General features: G+C 45.9%; 1 protein-coding gene across 2 annotated transcripts in view; it reads right to left on the reverse strand.

Annotated features, from left to right (window-relative positions):
- PPP1R9B (protein phosphatase 1 regulatory subunit 9B) overlaps positions 1 to 16,914 on the reverse strand; it is a 77,000-nt gene that overhangs the window by 26,095 nt on the left and 33,991 nt on the right. For both annotated transcript variants that reach the window (XM_077917368.1, XM_077917367.1), the window contains exons 3-5: positions 13,052 to 13,184; positions 8,999 to 9,119; positions 1,692 to 1,796 (exon numbers count right to left, since the gene is read on the reverse strand). In XM_077917368.1, coding sequence (XP_077773494.1) covers positions 1,692 to 1,796; positions 8,999 to 9,119; positions 13,052 to 13,184 — 359 coding nt within the window. The remainder of the gene's footprint in view (positions 1 to 1,691; positions 1,797 to 8,998; positions 9,120 to 13,051; positions 13,185 to 16,914) is intronic.

The following is a 16,914-nucleotide window of genomic DNA, read 5'->3' on the forward strand; positions in this document are numbered from 1 at the left end:
AGACTTTGCAGGCTAATTTTAAAACCCTGTTTTACAATATTGGCTTGTTTGGAGGGTAACAAACTAGGATTGTGGGTTCGCACTAGCCCTGTTTGTGTGAAGGGAGAAGTGAAGTTGAAGCCAATGGCCTGCATGCTTTTTCAGTGAAGTCAGAAATCCCATACCCTCCAACATTTTCCCGGTGAAAATAGGGACTTCCTATTCCGTACCCTCCAACATTTCTCTGATGAAAACAGAGATGTCCCCTTCAACATTTCTCTGATGAAAATAGGGACGCCCTAAGGAAAAGCGGGACATTCTGGGATCAGATCAGAAATTGCGGTGGCTTCTGTAAATCTGAGACTGTCCCTGGAAAATAGGGACACATGGCGGGTACGAAATCCTCACTCACTGGGGTGTGCGAATCTAGCCAGTACGCGTCCTCTTAACATACAAGAGTTTATCAAGAATAAGTGTTTCAGAGTCTTGGTTCCCCTCTGGCTCTTCAAGTAATGCTATCAAATTGGCAGAACGTCAGGCAACATTTAACGTCCTGTTGAGGTTGAGGGAGATTTGCCAGAGAGGCAGGAAAAAGGAGATACGAATTGGGCTCTCAGACCTGGAAAGAACAGCAAAAGGGAGGAGAGCCTACTTGACCGGGAAATGAAACGAGGAGTGTTGAACCAGAACTTTAAGAGGCTGAGGTGCAGATTTGAAACCTGCCGCCTGTCAAAACTGAAGTAGGCTTTTGCATGCAGGTACAAGTACCCACTTAGAATATGCTTTGAAATATTCATTTAAAAGAAATATACCTTTAACTGACAGCATAATAAGCAGAAATTCCAAGGGTGCTGGCTGTCTCCCACCATATAGCCACGATGGGGAAAAGCCAAACCAGTTGAACTTCTGTGTATCACAAACTTAACAGACACAGCTGCCCCTGCCTCTTCCTCTGTTTTTAACCCTGGGCAGATTGTTCTCTGCTTTCAAAACACCACAACAAAAAGGGAGCCTTCAAGCTACATTTTAGTGCCTTGAAAACAACAACGAGAACAACAGCAGCTAAGTGACAGGTAGCGATTTAACAGGAAAAGCCTCCATCTGTTGGACTTGTGTCTGGCAGAAGGCATTTAGAAACTCGGTAGCCCCTCCAGAGGAAAGAAGAAAAAGAAAAGATGTGAACTCTGCCAGGAAGAAAAAAAATGTCATCATCGTCTAGGTTCTTTTATACTCTTTGGCATGATTAGCTGAAAGCGCTGCAATGAAAGGGAGCTTCTAACCCTGCCTGCTTTATTTGGTTCTTGAAATCCATTCCTATGCATTTCTGTTGGTGTTGCTTCACACACAGAGCATTCTATCAACTTCAATTGGGAGCAAGAAATATCTTCAGAGGACCATTAAGAAAGTAGCCCCTTGATATAATGAACTCACCAAGGCAATACAGTTCTATATCTGCCCAACTCTACATAAATAAGCAGAAGAAGCAGTACCAGGGCTGCTAGGAAAACCTTTCAGCTGCCATCTTACACCCACAACCATTTCACGGCAAACAAAATGACTGCTCCGAGAACATTTTCCCACAATGCATCAGAGAGCTCTCTCTGAGGCAATACTTCCGCTCTTCTCTATATCTGTTTTTTTTCCTCCCCAGACAGACAAGCAAAACAAATTCTGGTCCCATCACAAAACTGGGGTGCACACCGTTCCCCTACCGGACTCTACCCTTGGTATTCCTCAGCACGGAGGCAGCAAAGCTTTGGGTCACACCCACCAGACTGGTGCCATCCACCTCGACGATAAGGTCGTTTACCTGGATCCTGAGGGAGAAAAAGGATGGAGAAAGTTAGAAGGGGACTGACCATTCAGTTGTAATATATATGTGCACAAAGCCAAAGGAAAGGCCTTCTGCATTCTTTAGCTATTGGAAAGCACATCTGTGCCAAACTTGCATATATAGCGGAACCTCGGTTCTCAAACGTAATCCGTTCTGGAAGACCGTTCTGAGTTCCGAAACGTTCGAAAACCGAGGCTCATAGTTGGCTGTCTGCAAATTCCATTGAGAAAATTGAAAAACACGCAGAGGAAGCCATTCGACTCCTGGGGCGCATTCGAAAACAGAAGCATTTACTTCCAGGTTTTCGGAGAAACGTTCATCAACGGAGTCCTTCAAAAACTGAGGTACCACTGTATTTTAAAAACCCAGCGAGCATTATGGAAGTTGGCCACGTTCTCATTTGTGGAGGAAATGTGGAGAAAATTTGTGGAGAATTTTTTAAAAAATCAATCTGCAATACTGTGGTTATTTTTTATCAATCAGTTCTTTAACACTTTCCCGTATATGAAGGGCTTCATGCTCTCTTACTTTGTTGCCAGTAAGTTAGAATGCAACATGGCGACATGACTTGCCCAAGGTAATATTTGCTCCCCTCTGTTCAAAACCAACGCTTTTTTTCACTATAACACACACATACCCCCAATCCCCATACACAGCTCTCTCTCTATGTAATTTTAAGGCACTGAGAAGGACATTTCTATCGCTCTTTGCATTCATGCCACTACAGTTCACAATGCGAAGGCAGAATTGCCACCACCGGGCCAGTCTTGTTAGAGGGGGTGGTCTGGATGAGCCTCCATAGGCCTCAACAAGTAATTTCCACGGGAAAAGAGAAACACTACTTTTTCCCAAGATTAAACAGAGGAGAAGAAGAAGAAAAAGCAGATGAGTAGGTAGAAAAGAAAACCCAGGCAGGTCAGTTTTAAAAGAGAGCAGGTGGTGTCCACACATTGTTTGACCAGAGGTAAAAAAAGCAAAAACCAGAACATCTTGAGCATGCGAAAGATCCTTTGCCAGATGCAACTTGGTGAGCGGTTTCTGTAATCTTACCAAGCGTTCACCCATGAATACCCCCTGTTTATATTTCACTGGTGCCCCTGGAACTGGGCAGGCAGCCATGTTGGTTGCTATGACAGCGAGCAGCAGCCCTGCTGGCATTTCGCACCAGAGTTGCTTCTCCTCTCCCCCACCGCCACCCCTTCATTTCTCTCTCCCCCATTTCAATTCTGTGAGAAAACACACAGGGAGCATTAAGGCGTTCAGTTCCAGCAAAGAGACAGTGGTTGCTTCTTGATTTAAATTGGTGGCCTGGGATGGGTAAGGGCTGGTTAAGGATCTATTGTAACATTCTGTGTCGTATATATTTACTTCAGCTTCTGCCCCTTCACAAAACCTCATGATGGGGAACGGCACATTAAAATACGCCTTAAAAACTTGGAGCGAGCAATCAATGAAAAGCATGCCAGCCCTGAAGCATTTTGACCTTAGCCCCTAAAAGCCCATTCCAATTAGGTTAACAGCATATAGCAGGATTGGAGAACGTCCAGCCCAAATTTGGCCTGCGAAGCTGTTTTCCCCAAACCATGCCTGCCTGACCCATATACAGCGGTACCGCTGATTATGAACTAAATTCGTTCCGGAGGTCCGTTCTTAACCTGAAACCGTTCTTAACCTGAGGTACCACTTTAGCTAATGGGGCCTCCTGCTGCCGCTGCACGATTTCTGTTCTCATCCTGAAGCAAAGTTCTTAACCCGAGGTACTATTTCTGGGTTAGCGGAGTCTGTAACCTGAAGCGTTTGTAACCCGAGGTACCACTGTAAACATAGCACTGCAGAGCTGGAACCACAACAGTCATCTAGTCCAACCCCTTTCAATGCGGGAATCTTTTGCTCAAACTCATTACCCTGAGATTTAGATGTGTCATACGTGATGTCAGGATTGACTGTGCAACCAAGTTCTCCGTTGCAAACTTGATTGTGCAGCGAATCCCTGCAGGAAGCAGGTTTGAAATCGCTGCCGGTGGGGATGGTATTTCAATCCTGCCGGATCGGCTGTGAGTTCGAGTTCCCCACGCGAATTGCACCTGCTGGGCCAAGGACACAAGAAGAAGAGCCCCGCTGGGCCAGACCAAAGTCCAGCATCCTGTTCTCAGAGTGGCCAACCAGATGTCCGTGGGGAAGCCTGCAAGCCAGGCCACGGGTGCAACAGCACTCTCTCTGCAGGACAGAATTGAGAGAGAGCCAGAGGATCGATTCGCCAATGGAAAGGCCTGACCACCACTTAAAAGAATCTGAGAGTAAACGATTGAAATGTTTTGCAGGAGGAGGGAATCATTTATTTATCATATACTGGAGCACCGCAGAAAGACATGCCAGAGAGCTCCATCTGCTTTCCGATTGTACTGGGACCTGACAGGGTCTGCTTTGTTTTGAATTCTGCTTATTCAGCCTTGCGTTTAAGCCAATAGCCGCAGGTGACAAGAAATCACATGCAGGCAAGTGAGGAGGCTGGTGGAGAATAGATGAAGTGTCCTGTCCATAGCTGTCAACTTACAGATTTGAAAATAAGGGACCAGCAGCCTTGAAAATAAGGGATCGGCAGCCAAAATAAGGGATTTTGCTTAGCTTGTGCACATCGGGGCTGCCGTCGTCCTGGCACGAGGAGTTCCATCGGCCCTTCCCCGCCCGAGAGAGAGGGAGGGACGCAGAGAGACTCTCACCCGTGAGCCCGGCATGAGGTGGTTGTGGTGCCGCGGTGGCCGCTGAAGCGCCGCCCTTCTGCGTCCCTCCCCATCCCCTCCTCTTCCTCCTCCCTCAGCCGCCTCCAGCTTCCCCTGGCAGTGTGGTGAAAGTCTCGCAAGAGAGGGGCTGCCCGCCCACCCGCCGCCACCCGTCTCCTCACGATGCACCCCTGAGGGGGAAAAGGGAGAGACGGAGACGCGGCAGCTCGTGCGCGTTCTCTCTTGCGCGGTGGAGGACCCCGAGCCGCTGCTTCCCTCCCGAGCCGGGTGAGCATGAAACCCAGGAAATTTAAGGGACATCATCAATCCGGGACAGCAGCGGGACACGGGGCTGGGATAAGGGAGTTTCCCACCAAATAAGGGACAGTTGACAGCTATGGCCCTGTCCCTATCAGGCTGTCAGAGGAGAGAAGTCCTTCCTCTGGGCCTTGCACAGAAATGCAGTGTGCCACTGATGGAAAGCCCTGCTCATCTCTGCCTCTTTTGTACCTCTGATTGCCCTTTGCCCCTTCACCACAATTCCTCCTTCTTGCGATCCCTCAGGGTATTTTTATTTTTAGCTTATTTATGAAAACAAGCCAAGTTGAGGGAGGGCAGGGGAGGGGAGGGTGAAAGGCATGAAGGAAGTTTCCAAAGTGATTCTTGCACAGTTCTAAAACCAGGGTCACCCAATCCCATCCCTTGGCAGCGGGTCCCGAGTTCAGAACAGGAAGAAGTTCTTCACACAGCTAAGCCTGCGGACCTCTCTGCTACAAGGTGCGCAATGACTAATGACTAGACACATTCCAATGGCGGAATCAACAGATATGACAGGAAAACAGACCCCTTGCATTCAGTAATGGTGTTATGCCTCTGATTAACAGCTGATGGGTATAAACAGTGGAAATTGGATGACATTGCTTGACGGAGACTTGGAGCATCTCACAGGCTCCCTTTGGAAGTTCTGGGCTGATCCAGAAAGGCAGCAATAATTTACAACGCTCCTTGTTTATTTCACCGCTGAGGTGATTTTAATCTGTTTTAATATTTTAACTTTTGTATTTTTTAAAAGTACGGCCGTGATTTTTTTCTTGATTTTATTGTTAACCCCTTTGAGCTTCTTTACAATCAAGCAGTACATAAATTTTATGAAATGAATGAATAAAATGAAAATAAATAAATATACATGTAACTACCTTTCTATAATATCAAATCCCACACCTTGTGATTACTCAAACACAAAACGCATCACAAAGGCCATAACGCATTGTCTCATTGCTGTCAACCCGTGGGGTTCTTTATTCCTTGTGCAAGGCCACAGTCTTCAAGGTTTTAATTGCTCTCTTCATACTACAGATCTTCCAGCGGTGATTTCACCTCAAACTATTTTGGGCAGAGAGTGAATCCTGCAATGGCAGGTGTAATCCCAGCAATTAAAAATAGCACAGTTAAGGTGTGTACAGTTTGACTTCCTCTAATACGAAAATGTTTTCAGGGTTCAAAGCTAAACCGAAGCAGGTTACACTGCTCAGGAGATGCTACCGATTAATCAGAAACATGCCTTTTTAATTTTCACTGGGTAAAAAAAATTATAAATCACAGGACATGATCCAACTGTTATTTCACTAAGTGTTCCCCTAGTTGTGACATACAGTATTGAGATCAAGAATCTCTGCTACATTGTGATCACGTATAACAAAGCCACCCAAATCCATTCTTCTTTCCAAAGCACTTTTGGAAGGGGGAAATTAAAAATGGAGGCAGGGGGTGCAGTTTAAGAGAAAAGCAATCGGCAGGTGAAGGGTTATGGATTGCCCATTCCTCGCACCCTCCTTCCTCGGCTCTGATGCACATCACACCTTCCAGAAAACTGTCAACAATGGATAAGGTGCTGCTGCAACAGAGCATGCTTTCTGCCATCTTAAAAATTTGCTCAGGGGGAAAAGGTTGGCTCTTCATTGCAGAAGAGTACGAGAATTGTTGCTTCGCCATATCATTGTTTTATGATATGTTCGGGTCTGTTATGAAACCGGGAAAGCAATTGGTTAAATAACCCTGCCGTCCACAAAAACATTCCATCTCTTTATTTATTTCTTATGGAAACAAACATGCAGCCCTCAACACATTTATAAGGGAATCAAGTCAGTAACTCAGTAAACTGCCCTTCAACTTGGTGCTTAGGATCACGCTGAAAGACTCTGAGAGCCTGGCCACAAACTGACACTCGCTGCATGAGAGCATCCCCGCCATGCGAAAGTTTTTTGCCTGCTGAGAATTCTGTTTGCTCTCCCATGAACAAGCCAAGAAAGTTGGAGGGAACAGAAAAACCACAGGCATATATATACACATGCACACAAGATGGTGAAGGAAGAGACTCATGTCCCATCAAAACACCGTACAGTGGTACCTTGGGTTAAGAACTTAATTTGTTCCAGAGGTCCATTCTTAACCTGAAACTGTTCTTAACCTGAAGCACCACTTTAGCTAATGCGGCCTCCCGCTGCCGCCACGCAATTTCTGCTCTCACCCTGAAGCAAAGTTCTTAACCAGAGGTACTATTTCTGGGTTAGCGGAGTTTGTAACCTGAAGCGTCTGTAACCCAAGGTATCACTGTACATTTAAAGCATGTTGCTTTCCCCAAAGAATCCTAGGAATGGGAGAGCTGGGAATTGTAGCTCGGCGAAGGGCCAAACTACAGTTCCCAGGATTCTTGGGGGACGACGACAATGTGCTTTAAAGGTGTTTCATGTGTACAATGTGTGTGTGGCCTCTGGAGGCCTTTCCTCTCCGTTCTTTATCTCTCCTTTGCAGATTGTTGTCCCTGCTGCGTCCGTTCCCAGTTCCTAAGGAAAGTTAGGAATTTTCTGAGCAGAGGGATAAAGAACGGATGCAGAAAGACAGAAAGAAGCTCCTTCTTCACTCTGTGTATGTGTGACGTTTATCCCCTCCAGCTTTCTCTGCCTGATGAAGAGGAAGGGGGAAAGTACTTCATAATTTTCAGCAGAATTGTTCGCTCTCATACGGTGAGCGTAACATGTTTGAACATCGAGTATAATCTGAATGCTCCCTCTCCTCCCATGTTTCACTTCCCAAATCAGATAAGCACTCATCATCCACCTGCGTTCTCCATTTCTTTCCCAATGTCTTTGTTTTCTCTGTTTTTAGTTGTTCTTATCTGTCAGCCGCCTTGAGTCCCAAAAAGGCGGGGTATGTATGATTGCTTGCAAGTATCCCTTCACCCAGAGCTGGTTTTCCCAAACTTGGGTCTCCAGCTGTTTTGGGACTACAATCAGTGCTGGTTTTACATATAAGTGAAACAAGCTATAGCTTAGGGCCCCACTTTCTTGCGGGCCCCAAAAAAACCGAAAGGAAGAAAAAAAATGTATTTCACTATTAATATACTTCTTAATTGTATTTCAGTTCAACAATTACTTTGATAAAATACATATTCTGTTATGTGCAAATGGCTTTAGATACCTATTAGGTCCATAAATTACCATATAGCATACCGTATTTTTCGCTCCATAAGACACACTTTTTTCCTCCTAAAAAGTAAGGGGAAATGTCTGTGTGTCTTATGGAGCGAATGCGTGGTCCCTGGAGATGAATTGCCCAGGGGCTAAAAGCAGATTGTGCTTTATTTATTTTTTTTAAAGAGGGAAGGGGGTGTTGAAACAAAGCCGCTGAGCAGCTGATTGGCAAGCGATTGGGAGGGAGATAAGGGATGCTAGCGATAAAGGAGGCTGCCTGGGAGTGAGTGGGGAGGTAAAAGCCCATGGATCCTCAGGATTTTTGTATTGGGTCACCCCAAATTCACCATCAGATCACATAGCATGTCCATGGCTAAAGCCTGCACCCATCCACTGTTTTGTGGGGCCGCAATGGCACAAAAACGTGGTTGCAAAGTACGGATCCACATGGATCCTCGGGATTTTTGCATTGGGCTACCCCAAACTCACTGTCAAATCACATATCATGTCTGTGGCCACAGCATGACCCACAAAAATCATACATCCACTGTTTCGTTCAGAATATTATTTTTCTTGTTTTCCTCTTCTAAAAACTAGGTGCGTCTTATGGTCAGGTGCATCTTATGGAGCGAAAAATACGGTGTGTTCAACACAAAAAACAGTGACAATCTGTTGTTGACAAAGGACAGCTGGACATATAAAGGGCACCATTACCTTCAGTAGCTTAGGGTCTCATCAAACCTAAATCCGGCCCTGACTACCATTCCCATCCCACTGGTCCTGCTAGCTAGGGATGATGGGAGTTGTAGTCCAGCAACAGCTGGAGACCCAAGTTTGGGAAGCGCTGAGTCAGAGGCATGGAATGCTTGATAAGAGCAGGAGAAACATGTCACATCACAGCTAGCAGGGTTTTCCTTCCCCCTGCTCCCAGAACCCCCTTCTGTGAGTCAAAGTTAGGGCGTTTGCAGCGGGTTCAATGCCAACCAGAGACTGACCTGCCATCTCGGTGAGCTGCTCCTCCTTCTGTCACCGTCTTGACAAAGATGCCAAGTTTTTCTAGGCCCATATCAGCACCGGCTCCCATCCCGATGATGCTGATTCCGAGCCCCTCGGAATCTGAACGAGGGAAAGCAAAGGGTGATTTTCTTAAGAACACCAGGTTCCAGAGGAGTTACCAGAATTAGGTCACAGGGCAAGTTACAGCCCTGGGCAGCATATTGCAACAAATACAACAGATAAGCACAAGGATAAGTCAATAAAAACTCCTTTGAACTACTAAGTCAGACAATCACAGTGCTTTTCACACTGTAGATGTAAACTAATAGCAGGGGAAACGGGTGGAAATTTCTCTGCTCGCACTGCGGTGCACCCTGAACATGGACTGGACCACAGGCAAGAAGATCCAAGCATCGCCCATCAAATTAGAAGAAAAGAAGAAGATGAAGAAGAAGAAGAGGAGGAGGAGGAGTTTGGATTTGATATCCTGCTTTATCACTACCCGAAGGAGTCTCAAAGTGGCTAACATTCTCCTTTCCCTTCCTCCCCCACAACAAACACTCTGTGAGGTGAGTGAGGCTGAGAGACTTCAAAGAAATGTGACTAGCCCAAGGTCACCCAGCAGCTACATGTGGAGGAGCGGGGAAGCAAACCTGGTTCACCAGATTATGAGTCTACCGCTCTTAACCACTGCACCACACCAAGAAAACCAGGACATGCAAGTTAGGGACGGTTGATGTATCAGAGCTTCAGGTCCTAAGGATTAACGTTCTTTGTGGTAGGATTTAGGAAACATTGCATTAAAGGCCTTTTCCTTATTTGTGGTTGATTTCCCGAGTTGCTTACTTCCCTTGCTTCGACCACATCCCAGTTTCTATGAAAAATTAGCTGTTAAGGTAAGAAAAAAAACCCAGAAGGATAGGGCAAGGTGGGTATAACAGGTAGCCAGGCTCTAAATATGATCCTCCTGAGTGGGGGGGTGGGACTTAAGGGAGCATCCCAGGGGTATGAGAACACCTTCTTGAATAACTACCCAAATAACTAATGCAGTTTGTCTTTACTCATGGGGATGCAGCTGCTATTTGCTTGAGGCCTAATAGATATTCAATTCCTACAATTTCCAGAGGAGTATATTCATGTGCAGCATCTTGAGAAGTAGAGACGTCACCTTGCCAACAAAGGTCCGTATAGTTAAAGCCATGGTTTTCCCAGTAGTGATGTATGGAAGTGAGAGCTGGACCATAAAGAAGGCTGATCGCCAAAGAATTGATGCTTTTGAATTATGGTGCTGGAGGAGACTCTTGAGAGTCCCATGGACTGCAAGAAGATCAAACGGATCCATTCTGAAGGAAATCAGCCCTGAGTGCTCACTGGAAGGACAGATTGTGAAGCTGAGGCTCCAATACTTTGGCCACCTCATGAGAAGAGAAGACTCCCTGGAAAAGACACTGATGCTGGGAAAGATGGAGGGCACAAGGAGAAGGGGGCGACAGAGGACGAGATGGTTGGATAGTGTTCTCGAGGTTACCAGCATGAGTTTGACCAAACTGCGGGAGGTAGTGGAGGACAGAGGTGCCTGGTGTGCTCTGGTCCATGGGGTCACGAAGAGTCGGACACGACTAAACGACTAAACAACAACAACAACAACATACTCATGTGAGCCTGCTGCAGCGAAAACAGCAAAGAGGCACCTCAAAGATTAACCAATTTTATCATGGTGTAACACAGAAGTTAGCAACCTAAGGCCCATGGGCCGGTTTGGGCCCATGAGCTTCCTGGAACTGGACCACGGCCGTTCCGTGGATCGGCGTGGGAATTCCGTGCTTTCCCCCCCACGGCGCCATTTTTTCTCTCGCCGCGGGGACCGACTTCCAGGTCGGAAGAGCACTGGAAATATTGTGTGTGCATGGGCGCTCCTTAACCAGAGGAGCGCCCGTACACATGCGTGTACGCTATTTCCGGTGCACTTCCGACCTGGAAGAGCGCCAGAAATAGCTTGAGCGCATGTTCCGGCCCACTGAGAGGTCTGCCGGGGAGTGGACTGGACTGGCCTCAAAAAACGACCCCTGGCGTAAGGTTTCGTAGGGCTGGGTGATATATCGATATATCACTTGGAACCGGTTTGAAGTCCGTCTCGTGATATCAGTTTCATAATTTTAGACCTGGTAATATATTGCGAGTCATGATATGTGTGTGTGCCATGCTAAAATCATGATGCCGAAAAAACCGTGAAGCCAGTGGATGCCTCTACACAGCTCCATCCTGATCTCAGGCATTGTGATATACAGGTATGTTGCGATGTTTAGCTGGTGATATGTCACAAAGTTGAAAACCAGATCTCACCCAGCCCTAGACTTCAGCTCACTTTGTCAGATGCATGGAGTGTGATCCTCATTTGTCAGGTTTTATGTACAAACACAAGCACATACATACATGCACACACACACCCCCATACAAGTGGTAAAGCTTTGCTGCTAACACAGCTGTGATCATTCCTGCAGAGGAACAGTTTGGCCAATATGGTCAAGGTGTTAGTTACCTCAAGAACAGATAATTTCACAACTCCATTACAGTGGTACCTTGGTTCTCAAACACCTTGGTTCTCAAACAACTTGGAACCCAAACACTGCAAACCCGGAAGTAAGTGTTCCGGTTTGTGAACTTTTTTCGGAAGCTGAATGTGCTCCGTTTTGAGTCTTACGCTTCCGTTTTGAGTGCCACATTTCCGTTTTGAGTGTTATGCTGAGATCTGTCTGTTTTCGCTATTTATTTTGAGTTTTTGTTGCTCTCTCTCTCTTTGTTTTGTGTGGAACCCAGTTCAGCTACTGATTGATTGACTGTGTGACTGTGGTACATTGCTTATTGCTTTCATTTTATGGATCCATGGTCTCGTTAGATAGTAAAATTCATGTTATATTGCTGTTCTAGGGGTTGTTTTTAAAAGTCTGGAACGGATTAATCCCTTCTGCATTGCTTTCTATGAGAAAGCGCGTCTTGGTTTTGGGACGCTTTGGTTTTGGAACGGACTTCCAGAAAGGATTAAGTTTGAGAACCAAGGTACCACTGTAGTCCACAAGCTGCCACTAGGCTGCCCATTATGCCACCAGGCTCAGTTCAAGGTTTTTCTTTTAGCATTCAAAGCCCTATACAACTTGGAGCCAATTGTGTTCCTCCGATGGGACACGGTTTAGAGTCCCATACGCTTAGATATGCTTGACATCAACTAGATACTAGGATTTTAGTTTTGCGGCTCCAGCTCTATGGAATTAGCTCTTGATCTCCTTTCATTTTTACACTTAGGCAGCTATCAAAGAATTTCTCTCTCTTTTTAAACAATGGCTTTCCCTGAAGAGTGACTCAGCCATTTTACATTGTATACCACACGACACCTGGATTTTTAAGATCTGCTTTTCAGATGGTTATGCACATTTTTGCTACCTATTTTGTTGCTTTTTAAATATTTCCGTCGCACGCACTGCTTCGAAATCACTTTTTTGGGGAGACAGTTTGTAAATCCTTAAACAAACAAATAAATAAATAAAGAAGGGGAGGGAGTGTAAAGGCTGGTGTCAATGACAACGGAATGCAAAATACCGTCTGGGACAATTTAATTAGAATGTAAATGTATGCAAAATTACCCTTCTCGGCAGCAGTAGCTGGTGATAACACAGTAATCTCAGCATCCCTGAGTAAATCAGAGCTTAAATGTATGTGGAATGAACACGGCCGTGACACTTCACAGTGGCAGCGGAGGGTGACAACAAAATCATCTGAACATTAGCACTTGCAGTGGGGCTAGGAAACTGTTGTTGCTATCCAGGCCCAAATGGAAAGAAATGAACTATTGGATGCGTTGCAATTCAGTGGCCAGGCCATCCCTCAGCTTTAAAATCTCTGACAAAGACCTTCCTGGTTGATGTGTGTGTGAATTTAAAGAAACACCTTATTTTCCAACACATTCCCCAGCTGGCTGAATCCAAAAATAGGCTCCCACCTTCTCCACTCCAGAAAAACTATTTTTACCTCACATCTGTACCAGATTTCTCCATTACCTTTATCTAGTTCCACGGGAAAGAGGTCTAGCCTCTCCACCCGCTTCTCGAGTTCATACTCTGCCGAGGCAGCCATGGGATCGACATCTTCGTTCCGCCGGTCATATTCCTCGTTGGAATAGGTGCTAAAAACCTGGACAGAGAGAGAAAAGATATGAACACAATGGCACAATGAAACACCGTAACGGAAGCCAGAGCGCACGGAAATGCTGTTTACCTTCCCGCCGCAGTGGTACCTATTTATCTACTTGCACTGGCGTGCTTTCAAACTGCTAGGTTGGGAGGAGCTGGGTCAGAGCAACGGAAGCTCACTCTGTCACCGGGATTTGAACCGCCGACCTTCCGATCAGCAAGCTCAAGAGGTTCAGTGGTTTAGACCACAGCGCCAGCCGTGTCCCTGGACTAGATGGGGCACTGGCCTGATCCAGCAACACTCTTCTTATATTCAATTCTCTCTTCTTATGTACACACACACACACGCACGCGCATTGTGTGTTAAGAAAAGCACTTCCCTTTGTCAAGTTCTGTGCTGCGACAGGGAAGTCTCTTTCTCCATGTACAGCATGGAAAACACAACTTAGGAATTCAGGAAGAGATCACAGGAAGGAAAATTCGAGACCCTGAACAATGGAGAAGGGAGGTGATTTTGGTGTACTTTGGATGGGATTTGTAGGGAGACCTTAGTGACAGCAAGGTCTGCGTTCAAAATCCTACGCCAAGTCTTTCCCAGAGTAGATGGGTCACTCGGATATCATTCTCAGTGAGCAAGGCCTCATTGTTGTGGCCTTTCAGTGGCCCTCAACAAATGAACAGGGCTTTATTCCTTGTTCTGCCATCTCATATGGCCAAACTGGCTCTTACTTCTTACCTCCTAAGTCAGAATCCACATTTATATGTCCTCTCATATTCACACGAAACAGTCCTTATCCCTGGGATGAATTTGTAATGAATCTGTTCAGTATTTAACCTTTCAAACTCCCCACTCCCATTGTTCTAGAATTGATATTTGCTTTTATTGCAAGCTGACTTCTGGGTCTGCCATACCAAAAGTGCTGGTATATGCTTAAATAAAATTTGTAACTTGTCCATAATTTGAGCAATACAGGATAAGTGGTGTTAATTCGGTTTGAGGTGGTACATTGATTCGGTAAAGTGACTAGTTGTGTGAACGAAAGGCGAATTCAATTTGCAATGCTTTGACTGCTGCAATGCACTCTACGTGGGGCTACCTTGGAAGGTGACTCAGAAACTACAACTAATCCAGAATGCAGCTGCCAGACTGGTGACTGAGTGCGGCCGCTGGGACCATAAAACACCGGTCCTGAAAGACCTACGTCGGTTCCCAGTATGTTTCCAAGCACAATTCAAAGTGTTAGAATTTGAGCTGAGGTAGACAAATGGTGAACTCCTCTCTTTGCTGCTACATTTGTTTTTAGGTGGACACACAACCTTACTAAAACTTTGGACATCTGAATTGTTTTATATGGCGCAGCAATCGTTTCTCTAACCAAGGACCAAAATTAAAGGCGTAAATATGACCCAAGAAGTTTCTTCTCCAGATGACAGGAGTATCATTCTAGTTGCCTTCTCTTTGTTTTATTGGCTAGATCCACTTCCCTAAATTACTTCATTCATTGGTTTAAAACATTGAAAGGCTGGGGCAGGCTAGTTTCTTGCCGAATGAGTGAGCAGAATTAGCATTTACAGTGGTACCTTGGGATGCAAACAGGATCCATTCCGGAGCCCCGTTCACATCCCAAACGGAACGCAAGACGTGACGGCACGTCTGCGCGTGCATGGGTCACGTTTCGCTACCGCCGCGCATGCGTGTGACTTCATTTTCAGCGTCCGCGCATGCGCAAGCCGCAAAACCCGGAAGTAACACACTCCGTTACTTCCGGGTTGCCGTGGAGCGCAACTCGAACGCACTCAACCCGAAGCGCATTCAACTCGAGGTATGACTGTACACAATTTTGCCTCATTTCTCTCGTTGTAGAAGGCCCCCCGCAGGCACCCATGGTTTCACTCATGAGTTTGTTTGTTTGTTTGTTTGTTTGTTTGTTTTTGTTTGTTTGTTGCAGGGCTCCTTTGCCCTCTGAACAGGCAAAACCTTAGTTATCAGAAAGCGCAATGTAATCATGAATAAGTGAGATCTCTTCTCTTGTTTTGCCCCCTCACATCCATCTGTAATTACAACACGAAATTAACTGATGGCATCACTTCCCCAGCAGCTCTGAGCTCGCCTTGATGTGAGTTGCCAACATTGCAAACAGTTGACATCTGAGCACGGATGCAGGGAGGTCACCCTCTGGATGATTACAACTGAGACTAGTTTCCATGGCCCAGGTTTGCTGTTTCACTGCACAATTTAGAAACACAGAGTGAATGATTACCCCACCTGGTACAGTATTTAGACCATTCTGTGTAAGCCACAGGTTGCCAAACAGTGCCTGCCGGCACCAATGTGCCTTTCAGTACCTCTACTGCAGCTCATGAAAGTTCTCCGAAAATATCCTCTCGGAAATCCCCTGTTATGTATTCAGTGGGGTCTGTGTTTGCCTGAGCTTGAGTCTGGACTAAGGATTCTGAGCCCCTGTGTTCTGATTCGATACATGATATCCAATCACAGAACCTTTCAGGATTTGGGCCTCTGCCATTGGCCCTTAAACTCTGAGTCATGATTCGCAGCTTGGAAGTTTAGACAGCCAATCACGTTGGGAGTGGCCCAGAAATGTATATAAGCTGTTGCTTTGCCCCTGTTGTTCAGTTCTGTTAGTTCAATAGAAGTTCTTGATGTTATCACTGTGTCTTGACTCGAGGGAACCCACCTACACTTCACACTTCACCCACCATGCATGAGACTGCTTGCTCTTTCCGGTCGGCATCTCCTATATTTAACATGCCTTGCTCAACATGTCCACTTGACCTTCTGTTCTGAACAGAGAGACGCAAAGAGCATGTGGGTGCCTGTTTTCTATTGAGAGCTGCAACAGTACCGTCCAATGCCCTTTTAAAGTGTGTGTGTGGGAGGGAGCGCTATTGGGTTGTTTCTATTTTGATTATGTATTTTGTGTTTTTAGATTGTAATTGTATCCTGTGAAAAGCCCTGAGACCTGCGGGTATAGGGCAGTATACAGACTTAATAAATAACAACAACAACATTTTGTCTTCCTGTCTCTTTTTCTGCTCTTTTAAATGTGGCAGCCATTTTACGTTATGCCGCACCCCCTACGTCAGCCATTTTGTGAATGGTGCCCACGGAACTGCCTCGAAATTTCAAATGTACAGTGGTACCTCGGGTTACATACGCTTCAGGTTACAGACTCTGCTAACCCAGAAATAGGACCTCGGGTTAAGAACTTTGCTTCAGGATGAGAACAGAAATCGTGCTCCGGAGGCACGGTGGCAGCAGGAGGGCCCATTAGCTAAAGTGGTGCTTCAGGTTAAGAATAGTTTCAGGTTAAGAACGGACCTCTGGAACGAATTAAGTACTTAACCCGAGGTACCACTGTACCCAACTGGCCGAACAAACAAGCAAACCTTCTGACATCTCCAGGCATTGCAAGAAGGAGTTAAATGAGCATGTGGAGGGATGGGAGTGGGAACCAGGACCTCAATCTTTTGCTGTTACTTGAATAGTCCTCATTCCCCTTTCTTCCTTAAATGTTCTCTCTTGGGGCCATTCCAAGGCATTTCGTCGTCTAAGGCAAAGCAAAAGACCAAGGTCTCCCTGATCCACATACAGAACCTGAGTTGATTCATAGGGCAACCTTAATTGACTTGAACGTTACTTTGACACAGGTGACAAGACAGCACCCTCCACTAGTTTAGGAGATGAAGGGCAAGCCGACTGGCACAACATA

Source organism: Podarcis muralis, chromosome 13, assembly GCF_964188315.1.
Source record: "Podarcis muralis chromosome 13, rPodMur119.hap1.1, whole genome shotgun sequence".
Lineage (NCBI taxonomy): Eukaryota > Metazoa > Chordata > Lepidosauria > Squamata > Lacertidae > Podarcis > Podarcis muralis.